Source organism: Micropterus dolomieu, linkage group LG11 (genome assembly GCF_021292245.1).
Source record: "Micropterus dolomieu isolate WLL.071019.BEF.003 ecotype Adirondacks linkage group LG11, ASM2129224v1, whole genome shotgun sequence".
Classification (NCBI taxonomy): Eukaryota; Metazoa; Chordata; class Actinopteri; order Centrarchiformes; family Centrarchidae; genus Micropterus; species Micropterus dolomieu.
The window spans coordinates 9,877,402-9,894,634 of NC_060160.1; the positions used below are offsets into that span (position 1 = coordinate 9,877,402).

Genomic DNA, 17,233 nt, shown 5'->3' on the forward strand with positions numbered 1-17,233 from the left:
ATTGACCTGAAGTATCACTAACAGATTTAGTCGACACTACTCACAGCATCACTGCTGCCACGTCTCCCCACTCTGAGTTTGACTGTTGGGGTCTTACTTCTGATTAAATCAGCTGGCTTCCTTGTATCCATGGAGATTAATGGGTTTGCTCTGACAGGTGCAGAAAGCCCTGTATTAGTCTGTCAGCAGCAGAATCAACAATTAAAACGTGACACACGCACCCTCGCCAGATGAGGATGCTGCTGCCTGAAACCACTGTCATCCTAGAGGACTTAGAAGAGCTTCCCATCAAAGCCATGGCAGTGCCATGGGAAACGACGCAACAAATCTCCAAGGTGAAGTGCGTAAGTAGTTGTGTATGAGAGTGCAAGGGCATTTTCTCACTTGTATGTGAAGGGGCTTGCCTTGTTTGTAGTTTGATTGGCAGTTTAATGTGCAACTGAGGCAGGAGGTGGGGCTGGCGCTCAGGAATATTAGCATAATTCCCAGAGTGCCAGAGTTGGTATTGGGTGTCAGAGAGCTATTCCGAAACTCAGCTGTGACCCACAGTAGCACTGGGTCAACTTACCCTCGGGCCAACAAACACACACACACACACACATTCACAAAATAGGATTCATATGAATACACCTGTATGCATTTACACATGCATGAACACATATGTGAATGCACACGCATACATGAACACCTGGACATTTAAGAAAGCCTGGGTGCCCACACAATACACAAATAAACATGGACGCCATTACATACCCACACACACAAATATGCAGGTCCATTTACACTGTGGCGACAGTGAGTCTATTAGCGGGATGCCATAGTACAGCGGGGTGGACAGATATAGGTCTCCATCACACCTAGCTCTGCCATGGGTGGAGGGGGTTGGAGGGTAACGATATCGTTAACAGTCAGTGTGCTAACAGATGCCCCCCCACACCCTACCCCACCTCGCCCCGCCCTTTCCCCTGCTCCTGCTGTGCTCCAATCAGCACTTCTCATTGGGTTGCTCTGCTCTCCACACAGCAACAACTGTTATTCTCTGCTCCCAAAATAACATAGCGGCCAATCACAGGGCAGGAAAAGAAGTGGTGGTCAACGTAGACTGACTCCTTGACTGTAGGTGAAAGGACACTAAGAAGAAAAACAAAAGGGACATAGATGCAGGAAAGAAAGTAAAGACAGAAAAGATGCAAGAATGGTAAGAGATAACAAGAAATGTGGAGGCAGAGGAGCAGAAAAAAACAGAATGGAAAGATGGATGGATAGGCAGACAGAGGACGGAGGAGGAATGATATCGCATAATGATGTGTTCGGGTGCTGGCTGTTCTGTTCTGACTGTGGCAGCTACCATGGTAACCTCATAAATAGGTGCCCTACATATCAGCAGGGCATAAGGTTACACAGCTCAGTAAATAAACACACAAACAGCAGCAGTGGCAGACTGGTGAGGACAAGGAGGGATGATGGAAGAGAAAGAAAAAAAAATTAGTAAGGGAGAAAAAAAAACAAAGAAACTGAGACAGGGAAAGAGGAAAACTGACAACAGAAATAATTTGATACTCTGTGTAGGTGTTAATGTGTGTTTGTCTGTCATACGTAATTACCCAAATCTACAGTGTGCTGTTGAACACCCACATCAGAGACACACTGAGGTAACCCCCCTTTCTAAGTTTATTCACTGCACAAACATAGAAACACATGCTCCACTTGCCTCACCCTCTCTCTCCCTCTGTAGTACAACCCTAAATTACCTTCAAATATTCCGCTGGATGGAAAGGAGACCCAACACACACACACACACACACACACACACACACACACTCAAATATACACATTCATAGTAAATAACACAGATTAGAAACGGGGAAATGTCAACAAAGAGCAACTCCTAACTCAATGAGCTGTTCTGTTTCATGATTCAGAGCACCATCCTTTTTATTCAAGCACAGATAGGGAAACTGTATCAGCGTGTTCATCACAGTTAATGAGTACAATTCATCACGGTCCATCAATGACAGTTGCATTAACTCTGTTGTGTCACGGCGATAAAATCCTCGCCTGGGCAACTATTTATTGAAAGCACTTTCTTTCAAATTGTCTGTTCTCAGTCTCACTCTATTTCTATCTATTTGCTTCTACAAAGTGGCAACAGTAACATTTAAAATACATATTTAGATGTTGCTGAAAACACTCTCATCTGCACAGCATGCACATATCCTCCAAAATCATTAAATGGGACTTGAATTAAAAAAAAGGATCCCATCTCTGCCGATGTATGCTCTAACTGATTTGCAGAAGCTTTGTATGCTACCATACTCCAAATACCAGAAGGGACATTGTCATCCACAAAGTAGCGCGCTTGTTTATTAACCAGAGAAAGACACAAAGAACAAAAACACACAAAGAATAATAGTTTAGTCTGAGGTGTCATGATTTAAGTATTTGACATTCCTATTGCTATATGTTCTAGAGGAGTTGTAAATGTAATAACTGTGCAAAATAAAATCTCAGATGGTTGTGTTGATACATGGGTAATGATGCAGCTGCAATATTGTGAAATTGCAATGTTCAGTGAATGGTTGTCTATCTGTGATTTAGCTCCTGCATTTGTCAGTAGTTTGAATTTTAAGGACTTTCACTTACTCTGATCACCTCTGGAGTCTGCTGGATGAGGAGGGTTGAACCAGTGTCTCTCACAGCAGCAGGGTCGCCAAAAGCAACGGCAGCATCACTTGTGGCTACCACTACTGGGATGGAAACAGGGGCTGGAGCTTCAGGTGCAGCCACAGGTGCAGGATCCGCTGATGGTGTGGAGGAATGCAAGCTGGCAGGTGCAGGTGTTTCAGGGGCAGGGATGGATTTTGGATCAGTCTCACCTGTAGAGCCTTCTGTAACTTTATCAGTAGCCTCAGTTGTAGGTTCAGGTACGGGTGTAGGCAGAGGTGTGGGGGCAGCACCAGGTGTAGGTTTAGGTGCAGATTTGGATGCAGCATTGCACACAGCTTCAGATCCTGCAGTTATAGGTGTCGGAGCAGTTGAAACTTTAGATGTATTTACCTGGGAGTGTTTTGCCGGTATAGCTGGGACTGCGTTTGTTTGTATGGATGGAGCAGTGGGAGCATCTGGTGGGTTTATGCTTTCCAGAGGGGTGTCAGCCCTGCCGGTGGTGGCCAGTGTATCTTGCAGAAGCCTCATCACCTCCCGCTCCTTCCCACTCTTCCTCTCAGCACTCCCTGTGCTCCCTGCCCCAGAATCCACCAGCTCCTGGGCAAAACTCTCAATGCTCTCCAGGATCCTCAGCAGCAGTGCCCCATCATCCTCCTCTCCCACAACAGCTTCATTGTTCTCTCCCTGAGGAGTCCTGGAGCTAGGGCCATTCATGGCCAGGTGGCTGGCTGGCTTCTGGACTTGGAACTGGGTAATTTTGGGCTTAGCGAGGGTCTCACTGGAAGTGATTCCCTGGCCTCCTTCTCTCTTCCTGGTTTTCGCTGGAAGTGGAGGCTCGGTGTTTCTGGGGTGGCTCATACTCTGAGACAGATTCTCCAAATCCATCAGCAGCTTGTCAATGTCATCATTTCTGTGTGAGACAGCTTTGGGTGCTGAAACTGTTAGTGAGACAGAGGAAAGCCAAGTGGGGCTGTAGCCAGTGTCGGCTGGCAAAGCATTTGAAGAGTTATGGAGTGTGTGTGAATGGGTCAGGAGCATGTCTTGACCCAATGTTGTCCCATTTTTGCTCTGGGTAGTGTGTGTTTGTTGTGAGATTTGTTCTGGTGTCTTGCCCACATCTGCTTCCTCCTCCTCAATATAAAGAGCCTCCATGGGGGATGCTGGAGGAGTGTGTGTGTACGGTGGGGTCGGGGAGGTGCGAAGAGAGGATGGAGAGTGTGTAGGAGAGGAGCTGGACGGAGAGCATGTGACAGATGGGGGAGTGAGTGTGTGTTGTGTGATAGAAGAAGGATGTGGATGTTGTAGTCCATTGGTAAGAGAAGTACCTCTGGACTGGGAGCTTTGGACTAGTTTGGTATGGATGGAGTCTGATTTGAAAGAAGATGAGGTGGAAGATAAAACAGAGGGAGTGGAAGATGCAGAGTGAGGAACAGTCTTTTGAATGGGAGGTGACTGCACCACATCCTCATAGCGAGGAGGCTGCTCATTGCCAAATATTGGAGAATAAGGTCCCTGCTGGATGGAGTGAAGAGTGTTGACCAGCTCAGCCAGATCGCTGTGCCCACTTCCAGGTGCACCCTGACCCCCCGGTCCACTGCCTCCCAAACTTCCAATGCCTTCCAGCTCCAGAGGTAGTCTCTTCAAATAGGAGCTGAGACGGGTCATCACGGCCCGATACACACTGTCAGGACTGGCTCCTCCTTCTTCTGGCCCTCCACCAGCTTTGCGTCTGATGCACTGTTTGATGATGTCGGTGCATTTCTTTAGGTCTTCAGAACATTTAAGCAGGATGTCAAGGCAGGCACGGATGTCCTCCCCACCTGCTCCCCCACTGCCCGCCTCTGCCCTTGTCTTTTCAAGCAACCGGGCAATCAGGTTCTCCTCTCCCAGGGCGTTAAGGTATAAGGATGCAACTGTGTTCAGACTTTGGTCCAAAGACCCAATACTTGATAGACTGCTTGTTGATCCACCTCCAACCTTGGTGATGGCTGACATGGTGCCTGTGTTTCCCTTTAACTTTGTCTCCTCCAGGCCTGCTCCTTTCCCTGGCACAAATGGTGGCAGGTTCTCATCATTAGAAGTAGCCATGCCATTTGTCATTCCATTAGTCATTCCGTTTGTGGTGATGTTGGAGCTGAAATGGCCGTAGATGATTTCCAGGTCAGTGGAGCGGCGGCTGAAAGAGTCGGGGCGAACCTTACGACCTTTCCTGAAGGTGACGTGGCTAGAGGAGGACAGGCGCAGTTTGTCAAAAGAAAACTCTTTGAGCTTACCACTGGCCAGGTTGATGGCCTCTTCGGTAATGTCCTTCAGACTGCCAGAGGAGCTCAGGTTCCCAGTCGATGCTCCGCCACTGGGGGTCTTTTTACTACGCCACGTGGGGCTATCCTCCCCTACAGACAAATTACTACTGCTGCTTGCCCTCTCTAGACAACTATTATAACTAGTATCCATGGTAACACTCATTTTACCATGGTTAGGAATTTGATGGCTGTTCATGTTACAGGAGTGTAAGAGTGAGCAGTTTGGGTCGGTATATGCAGGATCAGGTGCAACAAGCAGCTCGGAGCATGTGCCGTGGTGTGCAACAGTACAGTCTAGTCCCTGGGACAGCGCCCCACATGGCCCAGAGCAGTAGTGCACAGCATGGGAGTGAGTGCGCCGGTCCACTACCACACTGTTGTAGCAGCTCACACTGCTCACCACTACACGATAGGCTGCTGCCATTGTGACCAATGTCCTTCAGGGCATAGGAAGGTCAAAATAATATCAAAGTAAAAAACAAAGCTTAAACAAAAAAATCCTAACAGATTAGAATGTTTTGTTGTAATCTGTCTTAATAATAAATCATCTTGCCGAAAAAACATGTCTTTTAACTGCATATTGACAACTTTCAAATACATACAATGCTAGAGCAAAAAAATAGCAATCAACACCAAAAAACGACTTCCAAAGTTGATATCCTCTCATGCTTGCACCCAAAAGAGCTTGAAAGGGTTCCACTCTCTTGCAGAGGCAAATAATTCCTTGTCTGAGATCTCCGGGCCTCTAAATAACAGCTGTAAGGTTCCTCCTCTCTCCATAGGCACCTTCTCCGTTTCCTCTCTAGCAGCGGCTCATTAGCCACTAATGATAGCTGTGGAGGATGGTGACAGCAGAAGATCCAGCTGGGGTATCACCCATTTTGCCAAAGAAGCAGCCCCAGGGGCCTAATTCAATACCAGTGAGGCCTGAACATTGCCCGAGCAATCATACGATGTAGGAAGAACCCCCTTATCTCACTTTCTTTGTGTTTCTGTAGTCCTGACGGAGCTGTGAACCGTTTTCTGACTCCAGCGCAACTGCAGAATAGCAGGGGACTGACAACAGATGGCCGACTGCCTTTTTCTTTCTGTGCGTGTATGTCAGTCCCGCACTCTCTCTCACCCCTTCCGTCTCCCGCTGTCAGCCATGTGTCAGAGGAAGTGTGTTTTTCTGACAGGAGGACACCGCCTGTGAGTCAGCAGAGAGGGGAGGGAGAGAGGGTGAGAGAGAGGGAAAGAGAAAGAGGAAGAGAAAGTAAATCATTAAGACAGTTATCAAGAAGTGGATCATTGTGACTGTAAATGCAGGAGAGTGCATGTGTGACTGATGAGCAAGACACTTCCTCCAGCTATCGTTCAGATGACAGCTAATATGAAAAACCCTGCAAAAAACTCAAATACATACATACACAGCTAAAGGAAGGGAGGAAGGGAGACACAGAAGTGCAGAAGGTTAAACAGAAAAATAATAAAAAGATGTGACTCCCTCTCTCATTACAACAGAGCTACAAAGAATTTTCTGTAACCCCACTGAGAAATCATGATTAAGTTAAAGACAAGCAGGTGTGTCGAAAGGAGAAAACACCTGTTGCTTTCACGTTGACTGTGCTTCTGCACAAATCCTATCTGTTTGTAAAGGCAAGAAAGATGTATTTTTCCATTCTACTGTATTTTCTTCTATTCTATCTCCTCAGTGCTTCAGAAGCAACAAAAAGGTTGAAGCAGACAAGTGCAAACACATATACAGACAGAAAACCATAAGCAAACACAACAAAAGTAGTGAAATAGAAGTTGTTGTGTGACCTAAGGACATACATAAATGTGTTCCCAACTAGAACAGCTGTGTGAAACAAAGAGCTTCATCCCCGCTCCATTTATTGTATGCCTAAATAAAACAAATACTCCTCACAGGGCTGACCTACAAATCCAACTAAATGTTACATTTTTACAACTGAAAGCTAACAGACAGTGAAACATGTTTCAGAATTTAGGCACTTAGAGAATTTAATTTTAATAATTTTTAGCTTGGAATTTTAAACTTAAAAAAACAACACTTTGTAGTCTGCAAATAAACCTCCACTTCTGGGGGGTTCATTTTGGAGGCAGTTAAATAAGTCAAGCGAAATGTAAATACCAGTAACATGCCACATACCAGGAACTAACAGAGCCTGAGTAGAAGGTAAACACATTGTGCAGTAAATCAACACCCAGTTCTTTCATTCTTGTGTTGTATAGCTCTCGCCTACACTTTTATGTTTGTCTGTCATTCTCTGTATCTCTCTCCTCCCTATCAATTAGTTTTAGATTTGCCTTTGTGTTTCAGTTTCAGTCTTCATTTACAACCAATTTATTTTTCTCTTTCTGCTTCTGTTTTCCCTTCCCCTCCACAGGGTCAATTCCTCACATGCATGTACAATAATATTGCAGTGAGTTGGCACTAATATAGCCTAAAACACACACATGCAATCCTAACGTCAAGCTTAAGCCCAACTATACAAACATACTTTTTATTTACTAAAACTGTGAGGATATCTGAATTTCAGTTATCCAAATATAAGCCTTATTTACTGTGCACATTCAAATCTACAAAGGATTTTCAAAAGAAAAAATAAGTAAGAATCTGGAGAAGTCAAGGTCTTGTATTCAAATGACTGATTTTTTTCTGATTTCTTAAGCATTCACAAAACACTGCCAACACAGACACACATACCTGTTGCAGGATATTCAGAATAACCAAAGGAAGAAATAACAACATTGAAAGGTTATTACAACTCAGACTGAGAGTGCCGACATATGATCTGCAGTGGGTTCTTGAGGGAATTATGAGCCAGAGTTTCTTACTTTAAAGTGTAACTGGGGAGAAGCAGGAGAAATGATTGGTGGGCTTAAGGGTGGGTGGGGGAGAATGGCTGGCAAGGTGGGGATGGGGGTGTGTGGCACCTGGAAAAACAACTATTAAGTAGTTGCATGGAAAAAACAGGCGGTCGTCTCCCTTTCGTTCTCCTTTCACTCCACACAAACACAACAGCTGGATGCGGCTGAATCAGTCTCTTGAGCAGGAAATTGCACTTCCTGGCAAGCTGCACTTGAAATCTGGACAGACAGTTAGAAATAGACTATTATAGGATAATAATCGCACACACATGCACACAAACATATCCTCACACACAAACTTCACTGGCGTTTATAACACTCTACACACATGTACGTGCATACAACTACTTATGAATGCCTGGACATGCCACACTGACATATTACAGAAAAAGATGATTCACTAGTGAACACACACACACACATACACATATTCTGTGGTGTCTTTTCAAGCCTTGCTATGATTTATTGGCAGATAAGTGTTGGGGGGAGTTTTTGACATATTTTATAGACGAGTTAGTTGAGAATGCGTGGAGGCATCAGCTTTCAGTTTAACATCAACAAGCTTAAAGCTGGAATCAGGAATGTCTTTGGACATGAAAATGTTTTGAGAAAACAAAAGAGAAAAAGAAAAAAACTACAAAAACTAAACATTTGTTAACTCTCACAACCTATTAATTCCAAGTACAAGTAGTTCTCTGTTTTTTTCATTGCTTGAAACAGTAAATAGAGACAAACTGTCATTAGCTTGAAACTTACTATTGTGGTGGTTCCCTCTAAGTTTTATGTGAGGTTTAAACAAACAATTTGCAGTAGTATCTGATCCATCCCCTTTATTCTTTGCTTCCTCCACTTCTTTCTTTTCAGAGGTTTTATTGTACTCTACCTGTGTGAATATAAATGCAAGAGAAGAACAAGAGGATAGAGGAGGTAGATTGGTTGATTGTGTTCCCTGAGTTCCCCTGAGGTTATTTGTGATAACATTTTACCCTCTCTCCTTCCCATCCTTAACTTCTGTCCCTCTTTTTCTGCCTCTTCTTCCCTCTGTCCCACCCTCCCTTCTTTTTCCTACCTCTAAAAAAGTCCTTCCTTCAATCTGACCTTCACCAGGAAGCACTAAATCACCGGAGGCCACTTCTGTCACAACCTCCAATCCAGTCACTGAAAGTGTATTTGAGCATGTGTGTGCGTGTGTGTGTGTGTGTGTGCATCCGCAAATGTGCACGGAAAGAGGTTGTGTACTTTGTGCAACTTTGCTCACTTTAATACATGCGTGTTGCATTGCTGTGTGTGTGTGTCAATGGGTACACAGCCAAGGGGCCAGGGCGGCCTCTCAGGGGAAGTGGGTCTTTGTGAAGAAGGACCAAATGGGAACCCCAAACATACCCCCAGGGAGAGAGGAAAGGTCTATACTAGCCCTCTTACTGTACACACACACACACAGTTTGATGTACAACTTCAGTGTTGCTACTGAGATCACACAGAGATAACAGAGCTCTATGCCATGCACATACTAAACAGAACCAAGAGAGAGAGAGACTAGTTTGTTCTTGTGCTCTACAAATAAGGATTATTATTATTATTATTATAGTGGCTCTGTGAGTACTGACTTCTGTCCTACAATAGGGGTCAATAGTAGCCACAAAGGAGAGATCACTGGGTTTTATACAACATTACTCTCCCCTGAGAAACACACTTACTCACATAATGAAATGCGTGCACACACAAACAAATGTGCACTACAATGGTATGTGTTTTTATATTCAAGCATTTGATCAATTGTTTAAAAAAAAGACAATTGTCTTTGTTCCTTTGTTTTCCATCCATCTATCTTTTCTTTCTTTAATTCTTTCTCTCACTTTCCCCTCTCCCATACTCTGATCTTCTTTAAAAATGTCCAGCAAATGAAATGCAGTTCTGACCCACTTCTCTGCTTCTTTCTCTAATCCTCACATGAATTATTTACTCTGACTTCTCAGTTGACTTTTTGCCTCAACACACACACACACACACACACACACACACAGCACACACACACACACACACACACACACACACAAAGTACACAGTCACATTCTCTTAAAAATAGAGTCAAATTTATTCTGTATCAGAGCATGTTCATCAGCTGTGCATCAATCAGCTTTCTTGCTGTCACTTTCTAGCACAGAGACAGAGGTGCAGGCAGAGAGAAAGATACTCTGGCAGACACCTCAGTCTTTGTCAGGCCCGGGCCACACTTTCACAATCATCATCATTTTCTACATCAGCTACAGCTGCAGTCAGACTGGGAAAAATGGGAGAAAGATGGCTTGGCTGGCAATCGGGTCATCCAAAATGGGAGGAAACAATTCTTTTTGCTTATGCAAGTGAAAAAAATGCAACCTAAAGCTATTCAGCACAGGAGAAAATCATCCCCTCCATATCTCCCTCTTAAAATACAAGTAATCAAGTTGAATATATGACATTTAAAACACAGCAGGGGGTTTCTGTTGACTGTGCCAGATGCACAAGGCCATCAGTCTTTCTTGAGGAGGAAAGCTGCAGTTTTGGGGCCTGGACTGCAAAAAAGCCCCACTAGGTCCCACACAGAGACAAGCAGGGAGCTGTTATGCAAACCAGACGTCCATGAGCCAAAACACAGGCAGAAGAAGGATCAGAGGGGATATCTGACACAATTAAGGATTAAGGGACGGTTAAGGTTTGTTTAGGGAAAAGCATAAAATAACTATTTTCTCCACATCTGTGGATGAGGAATCTCCCTAAAACGAGAGAAGGGTATGCTCACATACAGTATGTGCGAGTACAAATATATACACACAGTTGGTTTCCATGTGGCTGTATCTTTATGATATATTTACCTATTTCTTTATCTTGTGCTTTTTGACAAAATTGTTTTAAAGAAAGTGCCACATAAGTTAATGCCTTACATTAAATTTCATTTCATGGTCAACTCACAGTACAAATGAGTGAACACACAAAAAGGGAAACAGAGACAAAAAGACAGAGACAATGTTGAGATCTGTTCAGTATCGGCACTAAAACTGAACACCTAACTATTGGTAGGCCACTAGTTCTTTTTCCTCACGCACATGCGCGCGCACACACACACACTTACCATAACACAGTTAAGAAAAAGTTGAGGAGAAAACAAAAGCATATGTTTGTTATCAAAACCCTAAGACTGAATATGTAAAACAGGAGTGAGGGAGTGAGGGAGTGAGGGTGGATGGGTGTGTGTGTGCGCGCGCGCGGGTTTGTGTGTGTAAGTGTGTCTGGCAGAGATGTTCTCTCTTATGTCTGCCAAACTTATGAGACCCAGGCTGCTGAGAGCACAAATCACTGCACTCTGGAGACAGACAGACAGACAGACACACAGACACACACAGACACACACACACACACACACACAGCTGTGTCATGATGAAACCACATCTGCAGGCCTGATAGAGCACGCCTCAGAATAGCACTGGTCTTTATGGGTCAGAACAGCAGTCAGGCCTGAACAGGACAAAGGTCCATGTAGGCAGATCCAGACCGTGGACCGGGAAAGCTTTATAAAATCATGTGAAGGCATGTTTTAAGTTAAACAGTAAGTGGAAAGACAGGACAAAGAGAGTATTGATTTATATCTGTATAGTTGGTATAAATGTTAATGTTATGTCAGAAGATGATTAATGTCTTTTCTATTACTTTTCCCCACCAGGCAACAAAGTCAAATGATCTTTGAAGGTCAATGTAGCAGGCAGGACTGGGCTTTAAAAGGTATTTTGCTTCTATTGGCAGCACAAAAATGACGAGTTGTGATATGTGAACTAAAGTACATTCCACCGACAACGATAAATGATAACATTATTATGGGCGTTATTGCCCTGCCTTAGCTCCAATTATCCTTATTATGTTGTGTGACCATGATTGTTATTGCTATTTATGTGGGGAAAACCATTAACAGAGAGACAGCAACTGGGTATTTTCCTACAATTTAGAGAAGGTCCTACATGATCCTATAGTCATCTATTTAGAGCTGGAACAGTTAGTCAATAAATCAATTAGTTGATCAACAAAAAATAACATGCAACTATTTGATTTGTTCATTAGGTACAAATGACAATAATTTGCTTGTACAAGCTTCTAAAATGTTAACCATTTGATGCCTTTCTTTGTCACATATTAAAGTAAACTGAATATTTGGTGAAATGTTGGCTGGTCAAATAAAACAAGCTCTCTTACACATATCCTTGGGCTGTTTATGTCAGTTGTATGTCTGTCTGCGTGTAGCACCTTAACACCAAAGCAAATTCCTTGTATGTGTAAAACACTACTTGGCAATAAAGCTCCTTCTTTTTACATCTGAATCGATTAATTGATAAAATAATCTGCAAATTAGTCGATGATGAAAATAATCGTTATTTGCATCCCTACATCCATTAATGAAGCATAGCATAAATTAGTGAATATTGTCCTTGCATTAGCTGACTGTCATAAGCTGCTTCATTCATGCTTTACAGTAATTCATCAGCTGTTTGGCTACCAGCTGAGAAGTAACATTCCAATCATAATCATGCAAGTGTATAGACTGGCCATTAAAACCTAATACTTCTCACTAATATTATTATATATCATTTTTATAACACATTTCACCAACCTCCTCCTTATGTGTAAACTATTTGTTAATGTTGAGCTAACAAATATTTAATGTTCATGGAAGGCACAATCCTCATTGCTGCTCAGATTCTCCATCAAACATGTTTCTGCCATTTGTAACTGTATAACCATTTGCTATGAAAATTTCTAAAACTGAGCTAAGCTAGGATAACCCATCATTTAACATACCTTCAAACTGCACACAGAGCAGATTCTGGTTCAGTCGGTTTTATAACAAATTACCTTAAGACTTTCTTCCTCTTGCTCTCATTTGGTCCATCATTTCTGCCTTTCTCCCACTTTTGTCTTCCCTTTTTAATCTTTCTCCTTTACTCAGTTCTTTCCCACTCTTCTCTAACTGGCAGCACACTCCTACTTTACAGACTGAGATGGCACAAGCATACCAGCTGTTCCCCCAGCGCTCTTAGATCTCTTGGGAAAGTAGGCTGTGTGAATAGCTCACCACCTCATTAGGAACAAGTCAGTAACCCCAAGAAGTACAGGACACACACGTGTGGACACACACCTACACAGACACACTATATATCCCCTTAGGGAAGGTGATGAGGGCAGGGAAGAGGATGTTTTTGTGCTTCTGAGCAGATGAGGAAAAACAATGACTCACATCTTTACTTGTCCTTAAAGGTTTCCTGGTTAAAACAGCTTGGCCTTATAGGGCCAACACACAATCTTGATCCCACACACACACAGATCCTGCTGTTCCACTGCAGATGGCAGAAAAAACATGCTATACGCAACACTGTAGGCCACATGAGATGATGATGATGAAAGCTGGCATAGTCTTCAAATATCCAAACCTGCGGTACATGCGCGCGCACACACACACGCATTTGTGCACAATTACACACAAATAGCAAGGAGTGCGCACACAGACACAATTGCAGACACTAACATACACAGCTTAACACACACTACGACACTCACACAAATATAAACATACACGTGATTGAAAGCATGCATAAAGCACACATTTACTCACAAATAAAAACAAACACCTACACACACACACACACACCCATTCTGCCTAGCCTGAAGCTCACTATGACCTGCATTGCTGCTAATTTAAAAAGCGCATTTTGGGTGATGTCATGCTTTTGGCTGCGTTCTGCTAATGCACAGACACGAGCATGCCCACACAAACACGCACGTTGGCACAGAAGACAAAGGACACACAAAGAAATCTAACGTAATGTGCAAAGACAGCTGACCTGGATTCAGCCAGTCGACAGTTTATTCCTGCTACCACCTACAATCCAGACCCAAAGGCAACCAGTTTACACCAACCACTTCCAACAAGAAACCAGACAGCTGAATGCAGACACATCCAAAATCATACACTAACATGAGGAAATGTGGAGCAGCGGGGCTCAAAATCAATGCGCCAAAGCATGAATGAGCGCAATAAATCAGTGAAAGAATTTCATTGCTATTGAAATTTGTAACAGTACATTTTAACAGAGCAGTGGGTTCACTGTGCATCAATAAATCTGTTTTGTGCAAGATGTGCTACTGTAAATTAGAGAAATGTTTACACACTTGTAGTGGCTAATGCAGCCTCGAACCAGTAACCCCAAGCAGAGATGGGGAGCGGCCTACAAAGGTAACCTCACTTGTTTCCACACCACCGTAGTCTTCAGCCTTAACCAACGTTGACTCAAGTGACATCACTTATCAGATTTCATGCAGCTCCATGTGGAGCCAAAAAAAGCTTTAAGTGTAATTCATTCGGTATGTTTCTTAGACTTAATGTTATTACCACGCACTGTTCAGAAAACCTACTGGCTCTCTGCACATTGGAGCAGTGTAAGTTGTTACTGTATGATGTCATATTTATTGGGATTTATGCATGCTTCGTATTTACATTTTTACCTATGATAGATTAATGGAAAATCATGTAAATGTTTTGAACAATGAAAGGGAAAATGTCAGCTTTCGCCAGATTTGGCCCACGGCTGCTATTTGCTTACCACTGCAGTAGAGTTTTACTTTTGTTCTCTGAAGTTAAATTGTAATTTCTTGCAGTATCCGCCTAATGTCACATGGCAAACAGAGTATGACACTTTTTAAAAAGGTTTTAAAACCACCTCCACCCCTGTCAGCCATTGTTTAACTAGCTGTAGCAGCATGGTGGTTTAAAATTAGCAAGGATGAAATGCCTCACATTTTACCTAAGAGACCACTCTCTAATATAATACAAGTTACACCACTTTAACTTCAACAGTATCAGTACTAATCAAAATATAGACTTGGTCCAAAAAATGTTTTCTTTCTTACTTGAAAATCAGTGGGTTGGCTGTAAAATCGCATACTTCTTCACATACAAGATCAGGAAGGAACAGGTCATACATGAAAATGATCACATGAATTAGGTCATCCGTTCTTGGTAAAAGTATGGCTGTTACAACTATCCCTTTGTTACAACCATCCCCGGTCTCCCCCAGACTCCCCAAGACCTGTAAACAGACTTTGATGTGTCAAATCAGTGGAGTTCCTCTTTAATACTGAGTATCTGCCAATACTGGGTCAATTACATGTGTAACAGCAAAATAACTGCATCAGGAAAACATAGCCTGAAGTACAGCTTTCCGTTTAGGAAGTCTTACGTAATTATTATGGTTTTCTACTTCTTTTTTTTTTTTTTTTTTGCATTTGGTCCTCTAGCGTAATCTAGTAAAGATTTATCACAGCCTGAGTAGTACAAAAATAGCTAATATGACAAAAACAAAGAGGTTAACACAATTAATTATGAGGCGTTTAGTGTTCAGGCATACTTGGAGCCCAAAAAGGAAGAGAAGGAAAACTAGACAATATGGAGCCACAGCCAGACCAGAGCAAAGTCCCAGACCCACTGCTGGTCAGAGCTGAATGACTTGTTCTAAAAAAGTTCTGGACTCAGACATTCCCCAGATACCCAGAGTGCTTTTACACTAACAGACATTATTCAACAAGTAACATCCACTCAGAAAATTGCAAAACACAGACTCACTCACACACTCCTCCGTTAGGCGTATTGTGCTCAAACCCTCAAACACTTGTGAAACCATAGAAATAAGCAGTAGACTGACCAGTGGTGCCTTCAGTTAAAGGGTATTTTTCAACCTGGACCTTATTTTCCCATGTTTTTTGTGTTTAACTGGGACAACATTTATTGAAATTGGTCTAGTACGGTGGTACAGTGGTTAGCACTGTCACCTCACAGCAAGAAGGTTGCAGGTTCAAACCGTAGGTGCTCTGGCTTCCTCCCACCAACATTTTAATTGGTAATCCTTAGGTGTGAGTGTGACTGGTTGTTTGTATATGTGCGGCCCTGCGATGGACCTGTCCAGGGTGTACCCTGCCTTTCGCCCGATGTCAGCTGGGATTGGCTCCAGCCCCCTGCGACCCTGTAAGCAGAATAAGCGGTTGACGATGGTCTAGTACCATCCAGACAAATTTTTAAAACTGCCTGATATATGATTTTCAATCACTTTCTCACAGTTATTAACCAACAGAATGCAACAAAGGCACAAATCTAAGCTCAAACCACATGAAACCTTCTAGGAGAAAAGAGGCACAGTTTTCCCCCGGTTTTCCTTCCCTTGTTTCTTTATCTTTACAAAAACATAAACGTTAATGTTGACAAGTTCATTAAATCTCAATGACAAGCTACATATTTTAAAAATGTTCAACTTCTGATCAGACTTTCTGGTACCTTTGTTGTCTGTTGTTTTTTAGTCATAAATTTAGTAGCACCAAGGTATAAGAAAGATATTTCTAGTTTTTTACCAAATCAGACAGTTTTTTAAATACAGCTGGAAAATAGATATAAATAGATATGTCAAAAACAAGTATAAAATGTTGATGACTCCCTGGAAATGTAGTCTGGACGTCCAAAAGTAGGATCTTAAAGACGTCTAATCAATGACGCACACTATACACAATATCACAGGAAGACATTCACTCTCTATCCCCTAAATACATCTTCTAGATGTCCAAACATACTGTCTTTCAGATGGTGTGCACATGGTTGTGCTCATTAGGCAGATACATGTAGGCAGCAGGACTATGTGTTTATAATGAAAGAAAGAGTAGAGATTTCCAGATTTTAATAGAAATCCATATAAGAGCATGTTTAGACAGGAGAGCCAAAGCTAGACTAACTAGTCTGAGGGCTGTCTGAGTGTGTGTGTGTGTGTGTGTGTGTGTGTGTGTGTGTGTGTGTGTGTGTGTGTGTGTGTGTGTGTGTGTGTGTGACTTGACTGCTGTCCCTGTCCATCAGAGGGTCATATGAGGAGCAGATTAAGGTTTCTAACCGCAAACCCCTGTCGCCATGGCTCATCGTGATGGAGAAGGTGAGGAGAGTCATCGTGTTCCGAACCACCACTGACTCACACCCTCCTCATCTCACCACCATGCACACAAATACACCGAATACACATGCAAAACCAAATCTAAATCAGGACTTTGTGGTGCAGCCTATCTCACATGTTCATCATCCCTTCTGCAACCTCAACATCTCGACCAATCACATCAGTTTGAGACAGAGCAGATGAATGCCATCATCCAAATTAGGGCTGAAACTAATGATTATGTTTCTATTATTTGTTTTGTTTTGGCTTTCATTTGATTTATCTATGGATCTACAAAAATAACAGCAATCCAAAGGCAGTTAAAGTGAGAACACTTATTTCCAATATGGTCCCCAGATGTTAAAATGTTAAAACACAGTAGGATCAGTGCAAACTGTACCA

At 42.7% G+C, this 17,233-nt stretch overlaps 1 protein-coding gene across 4 annotated transcripts in view; it reads right to left on the reverse strand.

Annotated features, from left to right (window-relative positions):
• The window catches only part of ppp2r3a (protein phosphatase 2, regulatory subunit B'', alpha), a 62,476-nt gene that overhangs the window by 22,241 nt on the left and 23,002 nt on the right, over window positions 1–17,233 (reverse strand). For all 4 annotated transcript variants that reach the window (XM_046062723.1, XM_046062720.1, XM_046062721.1 and 1 more), the window contains one exon: window positions 2,644–6,159. In XM_046062723.1, the coding sequence (XP_045918679.1) occupies window positions 2,644–5,394 (2,751 nt within the window). In that variant the 5' untranslated portion in view covers window positions 5,395–6,159. The remainder of the gene's footprint in view (window positions 1–2,643; window positions 6,160–17,233) is intronic.